Source organism: Sitophilus oryzae, unplaced genomic scaffold, assembly GCF_002938485.1.
Source record: "Sitophilus oryzae breed Bouriz unplaced genomic scaffold, Soryzae_2.0 scaffold_1740_pilon_pilon, whole genome shotgun sequence".
In the NCBI taxonomy this organism is placed as follows: Eukaryota; Metazoa; Arthropoda; class Insecta; order Coleoptera; family Curculionidae; genus Sitophilus; species Sitophilus oryzae.
In genome coordinates this window covers 114186-137419 of record NW_022146436.1, presented here as the reverse complement: position 1 = coordinate 137419, position 23234 = coordinate 114186, and the positions used below count along the sequence as shown (strand labels likewise).

The 23234-nt window shown below is 31.3% G+C and overlaps 1 protein-coding gene across 1 annotated transcript in view; it reads right to left on the bottom strand.

Annotated features, from left to right (window-relative positions):
• The window catches only part of LOC115881804 (glycine receptor subunit alpha-2-like), an 88334-nt gene that overhangs the window by 51233 nt on the left and 13867 nt on the right, over window positions 1-23234 (bottom strand). Inside the window, exons 2-5 of the mRNA XM_030899474.1 lie at window positions 9716-9867; window positions 8294-8565; window positions 709-857; window positions 481-644 (exon numbers count right to left, since the gene is read on the bottom strand). Of these exons, the coding sequence (XP_030755334.1) occupies window positions 481-644; window positions 709-857; window positions 8294-8565; window positions 9716-9867 (737 nt within the window). The remainder of the gene's footprint in view (window positions 1-480; window positions 645-708; window positions 858-8293; window positions 8566-9715; window positions 9868-23234) is intronic.

Genomic DNA, 23234 nt, shown 5'->3' with positions numbered 1-23234 from the left:
AAGGTGCCCAAAACAAAAAAGTATCACGTGTGGCATATCATTGTACTCAGAAGTCCGAATTCTTTCAAAACCTGAAATAAAAAATTCAGGTCCGTATTAAAAAAAAAGTTGACCTCTGTATCTCACAAATTATCAACTAATTTGAAAATCTAAAAATACTATATAATCAGATAGCCCTGATAAAGTGGCTATGAGAATGTGCAATTAGTTTTTTGATTTTCTAAAAAGTAACGACAGGAAAAAATAAAATTGATATTCAAAAAACTCAGGAATCCTTTTTTAACAATTGGTAAATCTTGGTAAATATCCCAAGGAGCAACTTTGCCCCAATTTAACCATCTTCGTATCTATTACGGTTTTCAAGATAACAATACTCGTACCTCGAATTTGCAGAACCCTGTATAAAACCAGTAAATTGCGAAATTAGAAACTCTCTTGATTTTGGGTTCATTGGTAAAACTTGATGAAATTTATACTTACAACTTATCCATGTAATTTCACAAATTTGAACGTCGAAAGGAAACTTCTGCAAATCCATCCAGCAGTAAAACGTTAATGTCATTCTGTAGGAATAGGTTACGCCTCCATTAGGCATAATCTGAACGAAGACGTCGGTTCCATCCAGACCCATGAGAGATGACTCTCTGAGCAATGAAAAAATACGTTAGTTTGTTAAGAAAATCACTCTAAAAGAGATACCTTTGATACCTTTCGTTCCTAACTATTAAATGAGGAACCCATATTTTATTTCTCAAAGGTTCTTCCCCTTGAATACTGCCTCTTTTTGGAGAGAATGTGTCGTATTTAAGTCGATTGTCTTGGTAGATTAATTGCACGAAGATATACGACTTGATTTGCTGTAACAAACAGTAAAGAAACGGTTATTTATGTTTAACGGATGGTATTGACGAGAAAAACATGATTAAAAATATAATTAAGAATGAGTATCAACTGTCTACAGTATGGTAGTGTTTTTAATTGTTCAATAATAAAGATCACTCAAATAAATAAATATGATATAAAATGTTACTAATTGGTTTAAAATTAATGTTTTAATTTATTGCACATATCTAGTGTTTTCCGAGGTGTTTTCCGACTTTTGCTAAAAATTTTATCACTGAAATATTGTTTCTTTCTTCAAAGTTTCATTTGCTTTAAATTACTTAAAAAAACTATTTATTTAAATTTATTTAAATAGTTTTTAAATAGAAATTGCCTCTAGTACACATATATTTAAAGAATGACAAAAGTCCCGGAAATGTAGCGTATAAAGTACTAGCAAAATATATAATAGAAATATTAGTGCATGAGATTGATGAGAAAATTGGAGAGTACCAATGTGGATTTAGGAAAGGGAGAAGTACTGTTGACCAAATATTTACCCTTGGAGAAACAAGCGAAGAGTTATGAATACGGAAAACAGACAATGCTCCTATTTATCGACTTTTAGCAGGCATATAAAAAAGTTAAAAGGATGGAGGTGTTTAGAGCATTAACAGAATTAGAGGTTAGCAAGAAACTCATCAAGATGATAAAATTGACACTCCAAGAGACAGTAGATGAAGTCAAAGTAAACAAGAAAACAACGGAAAAATTTATAAGCAGGGACGGATTAAGACAGAGGGATCTACTATCTCGAGTACTGTTTACTGTAGTATTAGAAAAAGTTATAAATGATACGGAAATCAACAGAGAGGGGGAAGGCTAACCAAACCTTCTGTATACAAAAAGACACCAATGCTTAGCTTTTGCCGATGATTTAGTTATCAAGAAATCGGAAAGAGCTAATATCGGTGGCCAAAAGACTAGAAAATCAAGCGCAAAAATAGGCTTAGTGTTTAATGAGAAGATAACGAAATTTATGGAGTGGTCAGATAGGGATTTTGAGAAATATGTCTACAAATTAATTCTGAGAGAGGTAAACGATACAAGTTTGAGAGAGAGAGAGAGAGAGAGAGAGAGAGAGAGAGAGAGAGAGAGAGGAAGTAGATATACATTTACATATTTAGGAGCCGTATTTCTAAGGAATCCAAATGTAACTCAAAAAATTATGGCGAGAATAATGGCGGGAAATAGATGTGTCAGCGCACTACAGAAAATTATTAAGAGTAAGAACATTTCTAGAAGTTTAAAAATTAGAATGTACCAAACAATGATACGACCAATAGTGATGTATGCATGTGAAACGTTGACGTTCAATGCAACGGAAAGTTTGAGGCTAGATATTTGGGAAAGAAAAATACTGGGAAAGATTTTTGGAGGAAAGAAGATGGAAAAAGCTTGTAGAAGAGGACTTATTGAGAAGGATTAGAGTGGATGGGTGGAGAATACAGGCAAAAGACAGAAACAAATGGAGAAAGATAACCAATCAAGCCATGAGCATTTTAGGCTTTTAGAGCTTTTATATATACACATATATTAAAGAAGTATAAGACTAGCAAGAATCTTACACCAAGATCAAGACCACTTATTAAACTGCAAGACTCATCCCTACTTAACAATAAATGTGTGTAATGTCTGCAATATGTATCTGGTAATATGGTATCAATTTGAGATAAACATAATTTTGTCTGACATAAGTAAGAGATACTCGTATATAAAAATGATTCATTAAGTTAGAGATTAGTTTATATCATTAAAGTATGAGTAATAGCAAACATTTTCACAAACTGGTCAAATACAGTGGTGCCATATATATGACGAGGCATTCATTCAAATAAATAGACAAGTACTGCTGCCTTATTGAATTATAAAATAAACTAGATATTTATTTTTAGCGCAAATTTATTCCAAAAATGATTAAATTGGTACGATGATATACAAGGTGTTCTATACTTAAGAAACACATAATACAGAGATCTCGTACAGCAAAGAGATTGTAGGTTTTAAATTGTATTCAACGGAGGAAGTTAATCACCGCGACCTTATAGATCTATTGTATCCCCCTGTCTTGAGTTATCATACAGTCTCAGGGCTTTGACAAAATCAGTTGTCCCAAAGAATATTATAATTTTAAAATATTTTTTGGTCGTAACAAAGTTTATGGAACGAATGGTTTTCGTTTCGGCGCATTCACTGATAAGGTGTTCTGGTGTTTCCCCATTTTCCCCACAGAATCTCTATTCGCCGTTGTTTATTAGCTTCAATTTACTGAGGTGTTCATTAAGGAACTCTCCTTAGGACTCTCCTCCAAGGACACTCGTCCTGTTAACAACCCCGGGACAATCCGAAGATTGTTCTTACTTAAACCAAGAAAAATATTTGATTTTTCTCAGTTGTAAGACCGTACTTGCAAAAGAGATACAAAGAAGATTCTCCTGATTTAGATGTTATATTTTTCTGACTCATTTTAAAATATGTAACAATACAAATTTTATATTTCTATAGGTAATTATATTGCTTTACGAATCGGTGTTATTACATTTTCAATATGACGTTTCTTTCATACTAAGTATATTCAACTTTATTTGAGTTATTTATTTCCTTTCTAAAAGATCTTTGCACTCCCAAATGCAATGATATAACACACTCAATGTTGCTTTTCCTTTATACACGCATGATCATATGATCCCATAACCGATCTCCCTCCAACACATTGCCGCTTATAGAAATATATTTTATTATACATATTTTGGGCAAGTGTGTTAAATCACTGTATTTGCATTTTAAGTCAATCGCTTTTAGTCATAAGCTTTTAAAAATGAAATGAAGGTACGAAATATAAAAAAATAAAGTAAGTTGATGATGGTGTCCGAAATGAAATGTGTCAGATGGAAAATATAATAACATCAATTTGTAGAGCAGGAAAAGCAGCTGTGGTGATTGTGGGAATGTGAATAAGATTTTGAATTTTATATAGTTACTAGCGTGTATCCGCGACTTCCTTCGCGTCGAATTAATCATTTGTAATGGTGATGATAAAGCAAAGCAAGAATTGCCATTAACATACAAACTGGATAAAATTTTCTCACATTTATGTCAGCATGGGAAAAATAATATAGCGATATTATTATATAACTTGGTAATATTTGAGGGGTAGTTTCATCTCGTTGGAATATGACTTCCTGGAATATGAAAATCCGTTTGCCAAAAATAAGCTTTTTACGTCAAGCAGTTTAAGCAGAATCGTGGTTAATCAACTACCCAACTTTTTGGAACACACAGCATGATTTTTTTAAAAATTTCAAAATATGTAAAAAAACAAAATAAATTATGCGTGTCCAAGCGTTTTCCTGAAAGGCTAACCGTTTTTTAAATAACAAATATTGTAATATTTGAGGGGCGTTTTCACCCTCTTGGAATTGGAGATTTGAGAAACCCCTCCTTATCGAACCTCTACACCTCAAAATCAATCCATTTGCCAAAAAATCAGATTTAACCGTCAAGCAGTGTAAGCAGAATCGTGATTACTCAATGGTCATATTTTATGAAACACCCTGTATAAATTTTTAAAAAATCTTAAAATATGTAAAAAAACAAAATAAAATATACCAGTTTAAGAGATTTTCCGAAAAACTCACCGGTTTTTAAATAAAAAATATTCTAAAATTTGAGGGGTGGTTTCACCCCATTAGAATTCGAGTTTCGAAAAATCCCTTCTTATCGAACATCTACACCGTAAATTCAATCCGTTTTCCAAAAATGAGCTTTTTACGTCAAGCGCTTTAAGGAGGATCGTGGTTAATCACTCACCGGTTTTTCAAATAAAAAATATTCTAATATTTGAGGGGTGGTTTCACCCCCTTAGAATTCGAGTTTCAAAAAATCCCTTCTTATCGAACCTCTACACCCTAAATTCAATCCGTTTTCCAAAAATGACCTTTTTACATCAAGCGCTTTAAGCAGGATCATGGTTAATCAATGACCAGATTTTTCGAAACACCCTGTATACATTTTTAAAAAATCTTAAAATATGTAAAAAAACAAAATAAAATATACGTGTTTAAGCGTTTTTTCGGAAACTTAACCATTTATTAAATAAAAAATATTGTAATATTTGAGGGGTGGTTTCACCCCCTTGGCACTGGAATTTCGAAAAATCCTTTCTTATCGAACCTCTACACCTTAGAATCAACCTGCATGCTAAAATTGAGCTTCTTAGTCATTTGTTAATGGTGATGATAAAGCAAAGCAAGCATTTCCATTAACATACAAACTGGGTAAAATTTTCTCACATTTATGTCAGCATGAGAAAAAACAATATGGCAATATTATTATATAACTTGGTTATATAGGGGTAGTTTCATCTCGTTGGAATTTGACTTTCGAAAAATCCGTTTGGCAAAAATAAGCTTTTTACGTCAAGCAGTTTAAGCAGAATTGTGGTTAAGAAATTACCCAACTTTTTGGAACACCCTGTATGATTTTTTAAAAAATTTCAAAATATGTAAAAAACCAAATAAATTATGCTTGTCCAAGCGTTTTCCCGAAAGACTAACCGTTTTTTAAATAACAAATATTGTAATATTTGAGGCGTTTTCACCCTCTTGGAATTTCAGATTCGAGAAACTCCTCCTTATCGAACCTCTACACCCCACAGTCAATCCGTTTGCCAAAAATCAGCTTTAAACGTCAAGCAGTTTAAGCAGAATCGTGATTACTCAATGGTCAACTTTTATGAAACACCCATGTGTTTATTTTATGAAACACACAACACAACATGTATAAATTTATAAAAAATCTTAAAAGTAAAGCAATAAAATAAAATATACGTGTTTAAGACTTTTTCCGAAAAACTCACCGGTTTTTAAATAAAAAATATTTTAATATTTGAGGGATAGTTTCACCCCCTTAGAATTCGAGTTTCGAAAAATCCCTTCTTATCGAATATCTACACCCTAGAATCAACCTGTATGCCAAAATTGAGCTTCTTACGTGCAGTGGTTTGAGCAGGATCGTGATTAATCAGTATCTATCTATACCCTAAAGTCAATCTGTTTTCCAAAAATCAGCTTTTTACATCAAGCGCTTTAAGCAGGATCGTGATTAATCAATAATCAGATTTTTCGAAACACCCTGTATACATTTTTAAAAAATCTTAAATTATGTAAAAAAACAAAATAAAATATACGCGTTTAAGCTTTTTTTCGGAAACTTAACCGTTTTTTAAATAAAAAATATTGTAATATTTGAGGGGTGGTTTCACCCCCTTGGAACCGGAATTTCGAAAAATCCCTTCTTATCGAACCTCTACACCCTAGAATCAACCTGTATGCCAAAATTGAGCTTCTTACGTGCAGTGGTTTGAGCAGGATCGTGATTAATCAGTATGTCAGTCACTTAAGGATTTTATATATTAGTATACATGTAAGTAGATATAATTTCAAATAGAAAGAAGATAAATATATCAGATATATATCTCAGAATTAGATAAATATATCAGATATATAATCTGAATCTGAATCTGAATCTACAAAATCGGAAAACTTTGGTTGTTTGTAAATATCTTCGGTATATGATATAAGACGTTTGGTTTAAGCGTATCTAACTTTTCTCAAATTTAATCGTTTCGAAAACCAGAGGGTATACTTCTGGTTTTCGAGATCGCTGTGGAGTGACATTCTTATATGGGACACTGTGTATACCATTTAAATTTACATAAAATTTCCCAGACAAATTTAAATGTAAATACGATTGCGCAAATAAATGTTGGATTATATAAATAGCGCAAATAAACATTATTATTTGTCTAATTATACCGGGTGTTTCTCACAAGCATGTTGTTTCTCGCCTCTATAACTTTTTATTTTTTTCGGATTAAAAATCGAGATTTGGTATGTTAGTATATGATATAAATTAGGATTGATTGACGGTATTCAGTTGTTTTCGGTCACTTCCCGTTTCGCCTAAAATGACTACAATTTTTGATTTTTAAATGGAACCCTCGGTATTTTTTACCTTATTCGATAGAAAATTACACTTTGTAAATTGTATTTTAAATTTCAGTCTAGAGTACCATGGCTATTTTAAAAACACTAATTTTTAATCAAGGAGCCTTGGAGAAGTAGATTTAATCGTCTAATATTTTTCGTGTCTTGCCCTGGCCGGTTAAAAGATGCTCAAATCGTATTTTTGATCATATCTCAATTTTCTCAAATGGAACGAGGGTGGCTCGTTAGCACATTTGGAAAAAGCATTTTTTTACGAATAATTTGATACCACACACTTGGTATTTCGAGTCAAATTGCCGCTATAAATCGCATGTTACAATTTCAAATAAATCATATGCAAAAATGTCAAAAGTTGACATGTGATATGTCATTCTATTCAGAGTCTCATTTTCAAGTAAAAAAGTACAGAGGGTATCATTGAGGGTGTAATTTAAAAATTAAAAGTTTTTAAAAAATGTAAAAAATTAATTACTTAATTGATCGATTTCGACGTTTGTTAAAAATTAATATTTAAATAATTAAATATTGATTTAAAAAATTAATATTAAAAAAACAAAAGTAAAAAATGTTTATCAATGTTTTGCTGTTAATGAGACTTTTAATTATCGATAGTTAGTCAGTAGCTAAGATTTGCAACAACCGCAAAATTCTCCCATTATTAATAAGCGAGGAAAAACCCAACCGAATTAAAACAACGAAAATGGAACACTTTATAATTAAATAAATGATCAGACGAGATTTTGACAACTACAAATGGATAATTATGTAAAATTGCGGAATATTTTGTTAAACTGTCTAATTTAAAGCCAGGTTAATCAATAAACTTCTTATTCGTACAGTAAATGTATTTATCTACAACTGTTTAGTTATAACGTTTTTCAATCACATCACTATTTTTTTAGTATTTCAGTTACGTTATGAGATTCATAACACAACTAGTGGTGTTATGAATCTATAACACAACTAGTTTGTATAATAAAGAAAAACAACTACGAACATCTAAATATATTAACTTTTCCGGCAATAATGACTCTGTGGCATGTACTGCGGCAGCTTCTACATCTGAAGGGAGACTTTCGGAATCGCTCATCGTAATTTTTAAAATGATTTTTCTGGGCAAAAAGTGCTCGCGTTTACATGGCGTTTACTTGGCAGGGCAAACTGATTTTTCAGAAAAAAATGTGACAAATGTCATAGTTAAAGGTGTTAAAGGTGGGCGACTAATAAACGAAAATTAAAACAGCATTTTCTTATTTTTCGGTTGTAGATAAAACGTTGTACATGACACGTGCGTTTAAACATGATTACAACACTCGTGTGATTAGAACGACTCTAATCGTTCACACTCGTTGTAATCATGTTCATAAACACACTTGTACTGTAAATAACTATTTTATATTAACCTGTGCATCAGCTGACTCAATATGAGTAAGATCGATCTGCATGTTCACTTGCAAAGGTTCAGTGGTCACCGGCTTGATTAATCTGTCATATCTGCAGGAATCTGTGAGCTTCGAGGTGAATTCCTCCTGAGTCAAATGATCCATCTCGCCCATGAGGTTCAGAGGGAGGCAGCTGATATCCACTGGACGGGCTGGTGTTGTTATTATCTGAATTGGAGTTGTAATTGCTGGAGTTGTACTGGACACAGGTAGTATCGTGGTTGATGACATTTCTGGAAAAACAATCTGTTTTAAAAACAAATATACGTCTATACAGGGTGTTTCAAAAAACATGTGCTATCTCTCGTCGGGAGATTCCTCACGCAAAAATAAGATTTATTTTTCTTATAAACATAGATCCGACTCTGCTTGTTTCGAAGCTACAGGGTGTTAAAGTCTTAATAATCTTTAGATTTCTTATAAATCTCTTCCAAATACTTTTAGTGATTCGAATGAAGTTTTGAGGGTAAATTTTACTGTAAGTACTACAAGTGCTACGTATTTTAATGCTAAAAAAGTGTCGATAAATGCATCGGTGACGTGCATGTGCCTATGGATTATCAATGGAAAATTTTTCAAAAAAAAAACTTTTTTTCTTTTGTTGTCAAAATTGTGTAGGCCATTTAATATCAATTAAAAGTTATCTCTTGATATCATCTTGTCGAATTCGGCTTCCTTGATGAGATAAATGCAAGTTTTAACATCCTGTAATTCTGAAACTATGCATTTCCATACCCATGTTTATAGAAACTTTTTTTCATATTTTTTATGAGAAATCAAAGAGTACTTATTTAGAATTTTCGCAAGTTAATGATATTACAATTTTTTAAAGGTTGCTATTAGACTTGGATCAAGGCAAATTAATAAAATTGCGTTTATCTCATCAAGGAGACCGAAAACGACAAAATATCAAAAGACATATCTAACAAGAGAAAAAAAAGTCAGTGGCGTACATGATTTTTTTAGAAAAATATTCCAGTAATAACCCATATGCACGTCCCTGGAGAATATATGTCGACACTTTTTTGGCTTTAAAATATGTCGCACTTATAGTAACTTTTACCCTCAAAATTTCATTCGAAACGCTAAAAGTACTTGAAAGAAAATTATAATAAAGCGAAAAAATATTAAAACTTTAACACCCTGTAGCTACGAAATAAAGCAGAATCGGACCTATGTTGATATGAAAAATAAATTTTATTTTTACGTGAGGAATTTCCCCACGAGACATTGCACATTTTTGAAACACCCTGTATAATTATTACGAAGTAGGCTACTGTTGTTATCATCCTCAATTTTATAATCAATAGTTAACTAAAAATATTATATCTAAGAAATGTAAATGCATTTTATATAAATATATAAAGAAATTCTATATATTACCATATGTTGTACCACTAGTGATGTTGTCAAAGCCTGTTGTATTTGAAATATTGAGATATCTTCCATGTTTACTCTCGATGAGCTGGATAGCAGAATTGGTCATAGATTGGGTAGATTCTTGAGGTAAAGTTATTGTAATTGTTGAGGGTTTTCTGAAACAAGAAAGAAGGGGTTACAAAGCTTAAATTCAAACACTAATAAAGGTACTTATAGCTACGAAAATGCATACAAGAAAGCCCCATAACAACTTTCTGTTTATTGCTGAATCTATTTTGTTATATCGATTTTTACCAAAAGACAGTTTTTACGTAAAAAATCACGGAAATGTATATTTTTTCACCTATAGAAGTTTTATACAGGTACGGGGTATGGACAAAAAGCTATTACTCTTCAAAACAGTTAAAACACATGTAGGTGGCGCCCCTTACAAATAGGAGTCATATTAACGTCAAAATCAAATTTCTCATATCAAAAAACTTCCAGACGCCAATTTTCATCTAGATATTGACGTTACTTCAGAAATTATTTGAAAAAAATCGAATTAAAAATGAAACTTCTACACCCTGTATCTTCGAAAGTAAGCATTTTAGGACATACATTTTTTATTTATTTTTATCTGCAGAATATGCTGGCGAAGTTTCCGGAATACATTTCGGACCATCCTGTATAATAAGAACTGGAAAACAATACAATTTTGAAGAGCTTCTCCATTAAAGGAGCATGTATCAGAAGAAGATTAAGAATTAAGATACTCATTTTTAAACGTATTATTGACAGGAATCTAAAACAAACAATTCCTGTGTTTCTTAGTAATTCACGCCGCATTATTTGCCTTCGGAATTGCCACATTTTACAACATAATTCTCGAACAAAAAACCTATTAAAAGAATTCTGTTTGTCAATAACGACACAATTAATATAATCGTCATAATTGGATTAGAGGCGTAGTTATAATGATTTCACACAACAATAAATCAATGAATAATGAGATGAGAGATGTCAATCTTCGGTAGACGCTAGAAGTGCTAAAGCAACTAGAACAATACCGACTGATAATTTCAAGTCATTGTTAGAAGACAAGTGTCGGTCAGGGTCGCTTATCTATTTACTTTGTTAATTTTGAGTTGCAATGTAATTATAGTATAACATAATTAATAGTATCTAATAGAAAATAATTAAAATATTTAGTGTGAAAAGGTAAGGTAATTTTAGTTGCTCTTCTTGAGATTTCTTGAATTATGATATAACATTTTATTCAAATATTGATAATAATAAAGTATACCATCTGTTTTTCAAAAGTGGCTCACCCCTATAACTTTTTTTAATTGTTCAGATAAATAAGAGATTTGGTATTTTAGTATATTATATAAATTAGGATTGTTTGACGTATTCATTGGACGTATTCAATTGTTTTTGTTCACTTCCTGAATCACCGGAAATACCTACAATTTTTGATTTTTAAATGACACCCTCGGTATTTTTTCACTTTATTTGATGGGAAATGACATTCTAAGCAGAATGACATATGTCAACTTTTGACATTTTTAATTAAAAAATAGCATTTTAATTTCAATCTACAGTGCCATGGCCATAAATGGAACGCCAATTTGACTAGAAATATCAAGTATGTGCGGTACCAAATTGTTCGTATCAAAATCCTTTTTCCAAATATGCTAATGAACTACCGTGAACTACCCATGTTCCATTTGAAAAAATGAGATATGATCAAATATATTATTTGGCGAGAATTTTTAAAAAATATATTATTTTAAGCGAGAATGTCAAGAGTTGACATATGATATGTTAACCTATTCAGATTGTCATTTTCTATGGGATAAAGGAAAATCATACTGGAGGATGTCATTTAAAAATCAAAAGTTGTAGTAATTTCTGGTAAATTAGCAAGTTACCGAAAAATTATGTGGGTATACTAATTTATCAAATCTCGTTTTTTTATCTTAACAAATCAAAAAGTTATAGGGGTGAGCCACTTTTGATAAACACCCGGTATATGGTGGTGCAGATAAAGTTCCCATCAAATGTTTTCTTTTTGTTAATTAATTTAAGGAAATTTGACTTTCACTTTAGTTTTTGGGCTAATTCTCTTTCGTGTCGATTGCTGATTGAATTGGAGCCAGAAATGGCTCAAAACGAAATAAGTAAATTACCAACAGATATTCATGCTGAGGCGACAAACGCCATATCCAAACTACTTCCATTTAAATCCCGAATAACTTATGAAAAGGAATACAAAAATTTTCAAAAATTTTTGTATTCCTTTTCAGCAATTAATTTGAAGCAATTAAAAAACGTACGAGAAGAAATTTTAACCTATCCTCGCTCTTAAAGTATAATTTAATCTACCCTTGCAGTATTATACCGTATGATCGAGAAAAAACGGCGTCAGCGATGGCTATGAAATGAAGGTCGCTGTCATTTTATATGGGAAATATCGTCGATCGTCATTTCTTAGCCAACTGGACGCCGTTTTTTTTTCGATCACACAGTACTATTTTATCTACTATTTTTGATAGATATAAGCATAGATAAAAGAAAATAATCTACTTGGATATAAGGCAATTTTAACAGTTGCTATGGAAAAAAGAATGAAAACGAATTTATATTACCATAGAAATGCCTTTTGATTTTTTTGAAATGCCTTTTTATTTTTATGTTTTTTTTTTAATTTCCTCTAAAACGGTATGAAAATTGAATATTGATTGAAAATAAAGTATAAACGGGATTAACCATTTTAGAAACAGCAAATTTTTTTTTTGGAGAATGCAGTTTTCCGAAATTGTCAATAATAAAAAAGTTTTTCCTCTTGTAAATGCAATCCGGGGACATAATGTAGATGGAATAATTTTGTTTTATCGTTTTTATATAATAATAATAGCTCCCGCATATAGCCTTGGGAGTAGCAAGGTACAGCTTGCCATGATATACAGGGTTTCCCAGAAATAAGTGCAAATATTTTAACTGGTAGTATAGTTCAACGCCAGAAATACGCCTATGAGGTTTTTTTCGCAAAAAAAAATTTTTGAAAATTTTTTTGGAAATTTTTTTAGTTTTTATTTAAAAAATATAATTTCTTGATAATATGGTAGCATAGGTAGTAGTTTAAATTTACAAGAAAGAAAATCCAGAAAAGATCCAGTGGTTCTCAAAGTTTAATCAAAAAATATTTTTTTTGGAAATTTTCAAAGTAAAGTAACTCCGTTATTTTGGACTTATTTGAAAAACGGTAAAGAGAAAATATGTTTCTTTTATCGAGATCTACCACCCCTTAAAATAGTTGCACTTATTTCTGGGACACCCTGTATAGAGCCGTTCGGTATACAAAGGAAGGTAATGTGGCTAGCACTACATTTCAACTGCCTACTATTACCTCAGGATTGTGAATCCCAAGTACTCATTTAAGGCTGAGTCGACCTAGGTACCCAAACTATTTTTATTTTATTAAAAATAGTCGGCTGATGAAATGCCGGCTGAAGGATTCGAACCGACAACCTTGAGGTTGGTAGACGAGAGCTGTATATACCCCACGCCACCGGGCACCTTTTTTATCTTTTCTAATCAATAACAACCGTTTCTCAAAGTAGAAGCAAATATAAAGTCGTAATGTCAATACATTTTACCGTTCTAAATACCTTTAGAACGGTTGTTGTGACGGTAGTTTATTTTCCAGTGAAATATTCATCTAGCGGTCATATATTTAGTTGAATTTATTGGAAAAATGAATAGGTTTCATTTTTATCAAAAAATATGTTTTCTTGTAAAAATTTTGCCTTAAAAAGTAAAAGAGAAAGCAGCAACGGGCATATCACAATTTAGTGCAATAAATGAGAATTAACCATTAAAAAATTAAAAAAGTAGAAACTAATATAGAATGTCTATAAACGATTCCGATAAATTATTGACGTTTTTGAAAAATTTCCAACAATATTACCAGTTTGCAGCCAAAACATGATTCAGACAGTATCTGAATCTACCTTTACAGTCTTGACAGGACATATGACTATCAAGTGTTATCTGAACAAGTTCAATCTGTCTCAAAAAGGTCTTTGCTGCAGACTTTTAGCCCGAGAAAGGGGCTGCTATTGGCTAAATATAAGAAAATTTTCTTTTTTCAACTACATTATATGATTGAAAATTTGTATAACTTGTGAAATTAAAATTTAAACAACTTTTTCATATCATAATAATAATAGTATCCACTATGTCTTTAGTATAAAGGAAGGTATTACACTTTAACGCCTCTCGTTTGTGAAAATCAAGTACTCATTTAGGGCTCAGAGACCCAAGCTATTTACATTTTATTAGAAACAATCGGCTGTGGATTCAGCTGCATGATTCGAACCCAAAACCTCTAGATTGGTAGACGCCAGCTGTACCACTACGTCATCATCTTTTTTTTTCAAAATTCGGTCAGAAGAACCATTTTTTAGTAATTTTATTTTTTCTTTTCAAATTTGACATATAGCCGAGACCAACAGATTAAATTTTCTTGTGTCATTTTTAACCAAAATAAAAGCAAAACTACCACCGAAGTGAAACTTTACCTAAAGCAATAATTAAAAAAAAATTACATATAATGCAAATTCTATCTGTAACAATGGATATATTAAAACAGATCGTCTATCCACTTTTTTATTACAGAGATTAAAATAAAATCTAAAAATTATCTCGTGGCACGTTCTACATAATACCCAGCCTAAAATCAAACAAGCTCAAGGTAAATAACGATTCGATAGTATAGCTATAAAGCTACCGACAAAACTATTAGCAAATATTTGCCAGCAATAACACTGAAGACAACAAACTAATTAGCATTTTTAGAATAAATAAAGCCCAACGTGATAATAGCGTTTGAAAAGGCAATCTTTTTATTTATTTTCGGTCTGAAATAGTAGCACAAAGTAAACATGTTTTGTTTTAAATAGTATTTTTACGATTATAGTAAGATGAAAGAAGTGTTAATACGGACGGACTACACACGTCCAGCTTGGTTTTACCAAAAGGTCGGGTCAACAAAATTGGATGTTGCCCCCATACTACCCGATTTCACAATAAATAATATCTGTAATTATCGGGATAGGTTAGGGATATTTTATTATAGAGAGTGTCCAGAAATTAGTGCAACAAAATTTGGTCATAGATTTTTGAAAAAAAAAAATAGGTGACCCGTATTTTTTATTTTTGGCGAGTGGCCCCCCTTTTCGGATTTACAGCCTCCTGAATTTTGCCCCTAAAAAGAGTTTTTTTTAAATATCTCAGGGCCCTGTTGGACGAAAATCACTAAATTTGGTACACGTTGTTTTACCATAAAATGACATTTTTTGATGCTATTAACTTTTTTTATTTTCGTCAGTGGCGTTTCCCTACGGTATTTAAACTCAATGTTATTGAAGAAAAAAAATGGTAGGCCACTGTTTTTTTAAATAAAAATTATTTTTAAAATCTACATTAAATTTGGAACAACTTTATCTCTTAACTTTTTTTCGTACGACGTACCGTTTTCGCGTAAAAAAAATAAAACCATTTTCATACATGATTACATCGCTAAAATTTTACCGTAAATTTCAATAGCAAAATTTTTAAAACTTAAGTTTAAAATAATTTTTTATTTTCCAATATCTTGTTTTTATTACCTAAGTGCGAACCAAAATATCCAAAAACCTAAATTGTCGTTTTTAAAATTTTGCTATGAAAATTTACATTAAAATTTTAGCGATTTGGTCATGTATGCAAATGGTTTTTTTTACGGGAAAACGGTGCGTCATACGAAAAAAAAATCAAGAGATCAAATTTTTTTCAAAATTTAATGTAGATTTTAAAAATATTTAGTTTAAATACCGTAGGGACGCCACTGATGAAAATAAAAAAAAGTTAATAGCATCAAAAAATGACATTTTATGGTAAAACAACGTGTACCAAATTTAGTGATTTTTGTCCAACAGGGCCCTGAGATATTAAAAAAAATCTTTTTAGGGGCGAAATTCAGGGGGCTGTAAATCCAAAAAGAGGGACCACTGACCAAAAATAAAAAATACGGGTCACCTATTTTCTTTTCAAGAACCTATGACCAAATTTTGTTGAATTAATTTCCGAAATTATTAAAAAATGAAATTTGAAGAATGAAAAAAATTATGGCATATTTGCATGCCGATTGGCAAAATGTCGTATTTATTTATTTTAAAAGCCGTATGCAAAAGGGCAGACAAAAAGATCGTGGCTCAATCAGCTGCAGACAGTTATCAAAAGCGCGATATTACTCTAGCGATATTACTTTATTCAGGGAACGCTGGCCGCCTCATCCATTTAAGTATAGATAAATCATATAATATTATAATAGCTATTTATGTAACTAGTACCTAAAATGATGTTTTTTAGGACGAATCATTACTGTTTGCGGACGAGGCGTTAGCCGAGTCCGAAATAGTAGATGAGTCCTAAAAAACATAATTTAGGTACGTGTTACATACACTATTTTTTGTCATACGCTTTTTACAGTTTTTTAGAACAATTTATGCCTCTTGTCGTTGTCTGCCGGCATTTCAGCCACGAGAAAAATGCCTGTCAACAATTTTAGACGTTTCCTAATAATAAATAAAAGCTATTTGGCAATTATAGGTAACTCGTGTACCTTATAATATTGTTGCGGACCCGTGCCGTGTGAACTCAGCCTTAGGCCTGGCCACTCGCCTATAACTCATACGCCCAGCGATGCCGACGTTCTAAGAACGAATAAGAATTGACTAGACAAATCTGGATTGTCTGTTTCTCTCCTATATGTATAAGCGGACGCCGGGGCATAAAAGAGATAGAGATAAATAACCGATCGACGCGTACAGTTACAATCGCCGCGCTAATTCAAAATAAATTTCTGTTAGATAAATAATTAGATAAATTGTAAATAAGTTATATATAGTTCTTTAAGTCAGGTAATCGTTATTGTTTTTGTTAATTAGTGTTAAATAAATTGTGTTTAAATAAATTGTGACTTTCTATCCACACGGAACCGACGAAAAACGTAACAATTGGTGTCAAGTGTGGCGTGTGTGATAGACTAGAAAAATAAAAAGACTGATAATGGCTTCGAAAAAATTGTTAAAAGACTTGAAAGTGTCCGAACTAAAATGCATACTGGAAGAGAGAGAGTGCGAAACAGATGGAAAGAAAAGCATTTTGCAAGCCAGACTGAGAGACGTTTTGATTGAGGAAGGTGAGAATCCTGACACATTTTGCTTTGAGCTGGAAGGTGACCTTGACTCGTCCTTACAAAAATTAGAAGACAATTTGAATAGTAAAATAACTGACTTGGAAGTTAATTTAGAAGATAAAATCAGTGATAAAATGACGGAAAATTCCCAAAAATTAGAAGATAAAATTAATATTTTAGAAGATAAGATTGCAAAAATTCCAAAGACATACAGGCCAGCTTTAATAATAAAATACTTAATTTAGAAGAAAAGTTAACAGAAATCCAGGAATCTTCCAGGGAATTAGAAGAAAAGATTATAGAAAATTCTACAGAACTACAAGACAAAATAACACAAATTGAGGACGATGTAAATAGAAAAATCGAAATTTTGAAAGAACAAATAGCAAAGGCAAATTCACCAAAATGTCAAGAAACATCGGAGGGCCCGACACTCGTCGAAAATAAGTATATCTCAAAGTCAGTTATTAAGCCTCCACAGTTTGACGGAAAACCGCTTGGGCCAATTATTTTTGCCAGTTTGAGGCCGCTGCGAGAGCGAACGGATGGACAATCGCTGAAAAGGCTACCGCTTTGACTGTCGCACTGCGAGGAGATGCGACTGATATCCTGCAGACACTGTCACCATCGGAACAGGCAGATTATCAGCAATAGTAATATTATCATTTTGCTAAAAACAATATATTACATTTTATACATTTGTTACTTTAAAAACAATCTAAATTGTCAATGGGTATATTGATAAATGAGGTCTAAATTATAAGAAAATGCATTTTCTACGAAAACTTGAAGGGATAGGTAAAATGTGGAATAATACAATTTGATAGACAATTAAATTGTGCATCTGATTCTCTTAAAATATACAGGGCGTTCCATTTAAATTAAACAAGTTATTGCCGTTTAAAGCTAGTAATAATTTAAAATAAATTTTTAGACACTCTGTATGAGGTAGTATTATTTTTGTTATTGCAACACAATAACTGATCAATAAATAGACCTCAGTAAATATTTAGTATTAAAAACTTTGATACCCTTGGAGAAATGAAGACTTAAAATTTTTACTGCAATTTCACAAAATTGAAAATATTTCAAAAACGGTAAGGTTTAAGTGTAATAAACCTTAATCAAATTTACCTTTATTTTAATCGTAGAAACTAAAAATGTAATAATATACAGGGTGTTCCATTTAAAAAAATACAACTTTGATATGTTTTATTTATTTGGGACACTCTGTATCTTGTAAAAATATTTTTAAATTGTAGCTCTAATAGTCCTTCAACGAACCCAAAACTTACAATTTGTAAAAATATAATCATTTAGCTACAATACTCCGTGTCGTATGTGGTGAACAACCCTGTATTTATAACTAGGGTGTACCCGCGACTTCGTTCGCGTCGAATTAATCATTGTAATGGTGATGATAAAGCGAAGCAAGAATTTCCATTAACATACAAACTGGATAAAATGTTCTCACATTTATGTCATCATGATAAAAAACAATATGGCGATATTATTATACAGGGTGAGTCTTAAATAAGTGCAAATATTTTCAGGGCTGGTAGACCTCGACAAAAGAAGCATATTTTCTCTTTACCATTTTTTAAATAAGGCCAAAATAACCGAGTTATTTAAGTTTGAAAATTTTAAAAAAATTGATTTTTTTTTTGAAAAATTTTGAAAGCCACCGGATTTTTTCTGTATTTGCATCCATTTTAGTGCCGTAACCATAGAGTAAAGGTGTAACTATGGTAATATCAGAGATTAAGAATTTATACCGCGGGAAAATTTGCGGTGAACAGGCAATTCTAAAAAGTTTTCGAAAAGTATACAGGGAAATTTAAAAGAAAATGCACGATTTTCAACATCTTTTTTTTGCGAAAAAAAACTCATAGACGTGTTCCTGGGGTCAAAATATACAACCCCTGAAAATATTTGCACTTAACTCCCTTCTTATCGAACCTCTACACCCTGTATAACTTGGTAATATTTGAGAGGTAGTTTCAACTCGTTGGAATTTGACTTTCGAAAAATCCGTTTGCCAAAAATAATCTTTTTACATCAAGCAGGTGGTTAATCAATTTACCCCACTTTTTGCAACACCCTGTATGATTTTTTAAAAAATTTCAAAATATGTAAAAAAACAAAATAAATTATGCTCTTGGAATTTGAGATTCGAGAAACCTCTCCTTATCTAACCTCTAAACCCCACAGTTAATCCATTTGCGAAAAATCAGCTTTAAACGTCAAGCAGTTTAAGCAGAATCGTGATTACTCAATGGCCATATTTTATGAAACACCCTGTATAATTTTTTAAAAAATCTTAAAATATGTAAAACAACAAAATAATATATACGTGTTTAAGAGTTTTTCCGAAAAACTCACCGGTTTTTAAATAAAAAATATTCTAATATTTGAGGGGTGGTTTCACCCCCTTAGAATTCGAGTTTCGAAAAATCCCTTCTTATCGAACCTCTACACCCTAAAGTCAATCCATTTTCGAAAAATCAGATTTTTACGTCAAGCGCTTTAAGCAGGATCGTGATTAATCTATGACCAGATTTTTCGAAACACCCTGTATACATTTTTAAAAATCTTAAAATATGTAAAAAAGAAAATAAAATATACGTGTTTAAGCGTTTTTTCGGAAACTTGACCGTTTTTAAATAACAAATATTGTAATATTTGAGGGGCATTTTCACCCTCTTGGAATTTGAGATTCGAGAAAGCCCTCCTTATCGAACCTCTACACCCCACAGTCAATCCGTTTGCCAAAAATCAGCTTTAAACGGAATCGTGATTACTCAATGGTCATATTTTATGAAACACCCTGTATAAATTTATAAAAAATCTTAAAATATGTAAAACAACAAAATAAAATATACGTGTTTAAGAGTTTTTTCGAAAAACTCACCGGTTTTTAAATATAAAATATTTTAATATTTGAGGGATAGTTTCACCCCCTGAGAATTCGAGTTTCGAAAAATCCCTTCTTATCGAACCTCTACACCCTAAAGTCAATCTGTTTTCCAAAAATCAGCTTTTGACGTCAAGCGCTTTAAGCAGGATCGTGATTAATCAATGACCAGATTTTTCGAAACACCCTGTATACATTTTTAAAAAATCTTAAAATATGTAAAAAACAAAATAAAATATACGTGTTTAGCGTTTTTCGGAAACTTGACCGTTTTTAAATAACAAATATTGTAATATTTGAGGGGCGTTTTCACCCTCTTGGAATTTGAGATTTGAGAAACCCCTCCTTATCGAACCTCTACACCCCACAGTCAATCCGTTTGCCAAAAATCAGCTTTAAACGTCAAGCAGTTTAAGCAGAATCGTGATTACTCAATGGTCATATTTTATGAAACACCCTGTATAAATTTTTAAAAATCTTAAAATATGTAAAACAACAAAATAAAATATACGTGTTTAAGAGTTTTTCCGAAAAACTCACCGGTTTTAAATAAAAAATATTCTAATATTTGAGGGGTGGTTTCACCCCCTTAGAATTCGAGTTTCGAAAAATCCCTTCTTATCGAACCTCTACACCCTAAAGTCAATCCATTTTCGAAAAATCAGATTTTTACGTCAAGCGCTTTAAGCAGGATCGTGATTAATCTATGACCAGATTTTTCGAAACACCCTGTATACATTTTTAAAAAATCTTAAAATATGTAAAAAAAGAAAATAAAATATACGTGTTTAAGCGTTTTTTCGGAAACTTGACCGTTTTTTAAATAACAAATATTGTAATATTTGAGGGGCGTTTTCACCCTCTTGGAATTTGAGATTTGAGAAACCCCTCCTTATCGAACCTCTACACCCCACAGTCAATCCGTTTGCCAAAAATCAGCTTTAAACGTCAAGCAGTTTAAGCAGAATCGTGATTACTCAATGGTCATATTTTATGAAACACCCTGTATAAATTTTAAAAATCTTAAAATATGTAAAACAACAAAATAAAATATACGTGTTTAAGAGTTTTTCCGAAAAACTCACCGGTTTTTAAATAAAAATATTCTAATATTTGAGGGGTGGTTTCACCCCTTAGAATTCGAGTTTCGAAAAATCCCTTCTTATCGAACCTCTACCTACACCCTAAAGTCAATCCATTTTCGAAAATCAGATTTTTACGTCAAGCGCTTTAAGCAGGATCGTGATTAATCTATGACCAGATTTTTCGAAACACCCTGTATACATTTTAAAAAATCTTAAAATGTAAAAAAAGAAAATAAAATATACGTGTTTAAGCGTTTTTCGGAAACTTGACCGTTTTTTAAATAAAAATATTGTAATATTCCACCCCCCGTTTTACACCCTCTTAGGGGATTTGAATTTTAAAAAATCCTTTCTTATCTTACGTATACATCATAAAAGGAACCCGTGTGCAAAAATTTCAGCTTTAAGGGTCAAGGTTTGGTTGTTGATGAGCAGAGTATCAGTCAGGACACTCAATGGTTATATATATGAAACACCCGGTCTGGGATTTTTAAAAATCTTAAAATATGTAAAACAACAAAATAAAATATACGTGTTTAAGAGTTTTCCGAAAAACTCACCGGTTTTTAAAATAAAAATATTTATTCTAATATTTGAGGGGTGGTTTCACCCCTTAGAATTCGAGTTTCGAAAAATCCCCTTCTTATCGAACCTCTACACACCCTAAAGTCAATCCATTTTCGAAAAATCAGATTTTTTACGTCAAGCGCTTTAAGCAGGATCGTGTATAATCTATGACCAGATTTTCGAAACACCCTGCTCCACATTTTAAAATCTTAAAATATGTAAAAAGAAAAATAAAATATACGTGTTTAAGCGTTTTTTCGGAAACTTGACCGTTTTTTTAAAAAAAATATTGTAATATTCCACCCCCCTTTTTACCCCCTTAGGGGATGAATTTTAAAAAATCCTTTCTTATCTTACGTATACATCATAAAAGGAACCCCTGTGCAAAATTTCAGCTTTCTAGGGTCAAGGGTTTGGTCTGGGCGTTGATGAGTCAGTATCAGTCAGGACAGTCAGATTTATATATATAGATATCGTCGGTCTGGAAGCAAAATATACAAGTTCAAAAACAAATAAATTCTTAATCCATTTTTAATAAACTAAAATAGCGCCATCACTTAATGAATACGAAAATAATTTACAAATTTAACTTATAGTTCTTAGAAGATATGGTAGATTTTTCCTGGATATAGCTCTATATTCTGGAAGAAATGTAGTAAAATGATATTACATTGGCCACTTGCAAATTTGTCGAATATTATTGACAAGTCGTTATCGGTAAAATAGTTGCTTGATTTTATTAAATTTTTATTATTTTTCTCGTTAATTTTTTAATTTTTATAAAAATTCCTCAATCAAGTTTCTCAAAATTTCTCATTTACGTGGAAAAACTGGCCTCTGTGTGGCCATCTCAGATACTGGCTTTTGTCAAAACCCTGAGACTGTATGATGAGTTATAACTCGTTATAACTCACGAAAGGGGAACACACAATGGATCTGTAAGGTCGCGGTGATTAACCCTCCTTCTATCTACATTTTTCTTTGCATTGGTCATCTAAATTTACTTCAATTTATACGATAATATTAATTTTTCAAATTTTAATATTAAGAATTAAAATAATTTGAGAGTAATCCCCATCCATGGCGTATAGAAAAAAATAACAATTTAAATACTAATACAAGATGAAAAAGTAAGTCGCATTTTACGCCAAACTACAATATTTTAAAACATTTCCTTTTAAAATTAATATTTTATTGCTTTTTGTGATAAAGGTGTACCATGTTGCCACATTTTTATATTTTAATTGTATTTAATGTATTTACGCAAAATTAGAATATTTTAGACTATAGCCTTATGCTGCTGCACGTATTCGAAATTATTGTCTTAAAACGTGTCACGTTTCCAAAATAGAGGCTATAAAGTAATAAAATTTATATTATAGGATAATAAATATAATACGTCTAAAAATGACTCTAAATAATACCTAGTTGACATGAATAGAATATATAAAATATATATCATTTCTAGTATAAACAGTGTAATAATCATAACAAAATTGTAATATAGAAATGTTAAATTGTGTGTGATACATCACACTTTGTAACAGTCATTTTTAAAGTTGTTTAAATATTGTATAAATATACTTATAAAGTAGATAAATTATTTGCCAACAAACCCTTAATATTTTTAAGAGCTTTTTAAAATTATTTATCTTTTATATCATATAATACAAAATTGGATATACAGGGTAACCCAATATTCCGTGGACATGGAAACTTCTTTGAATCATC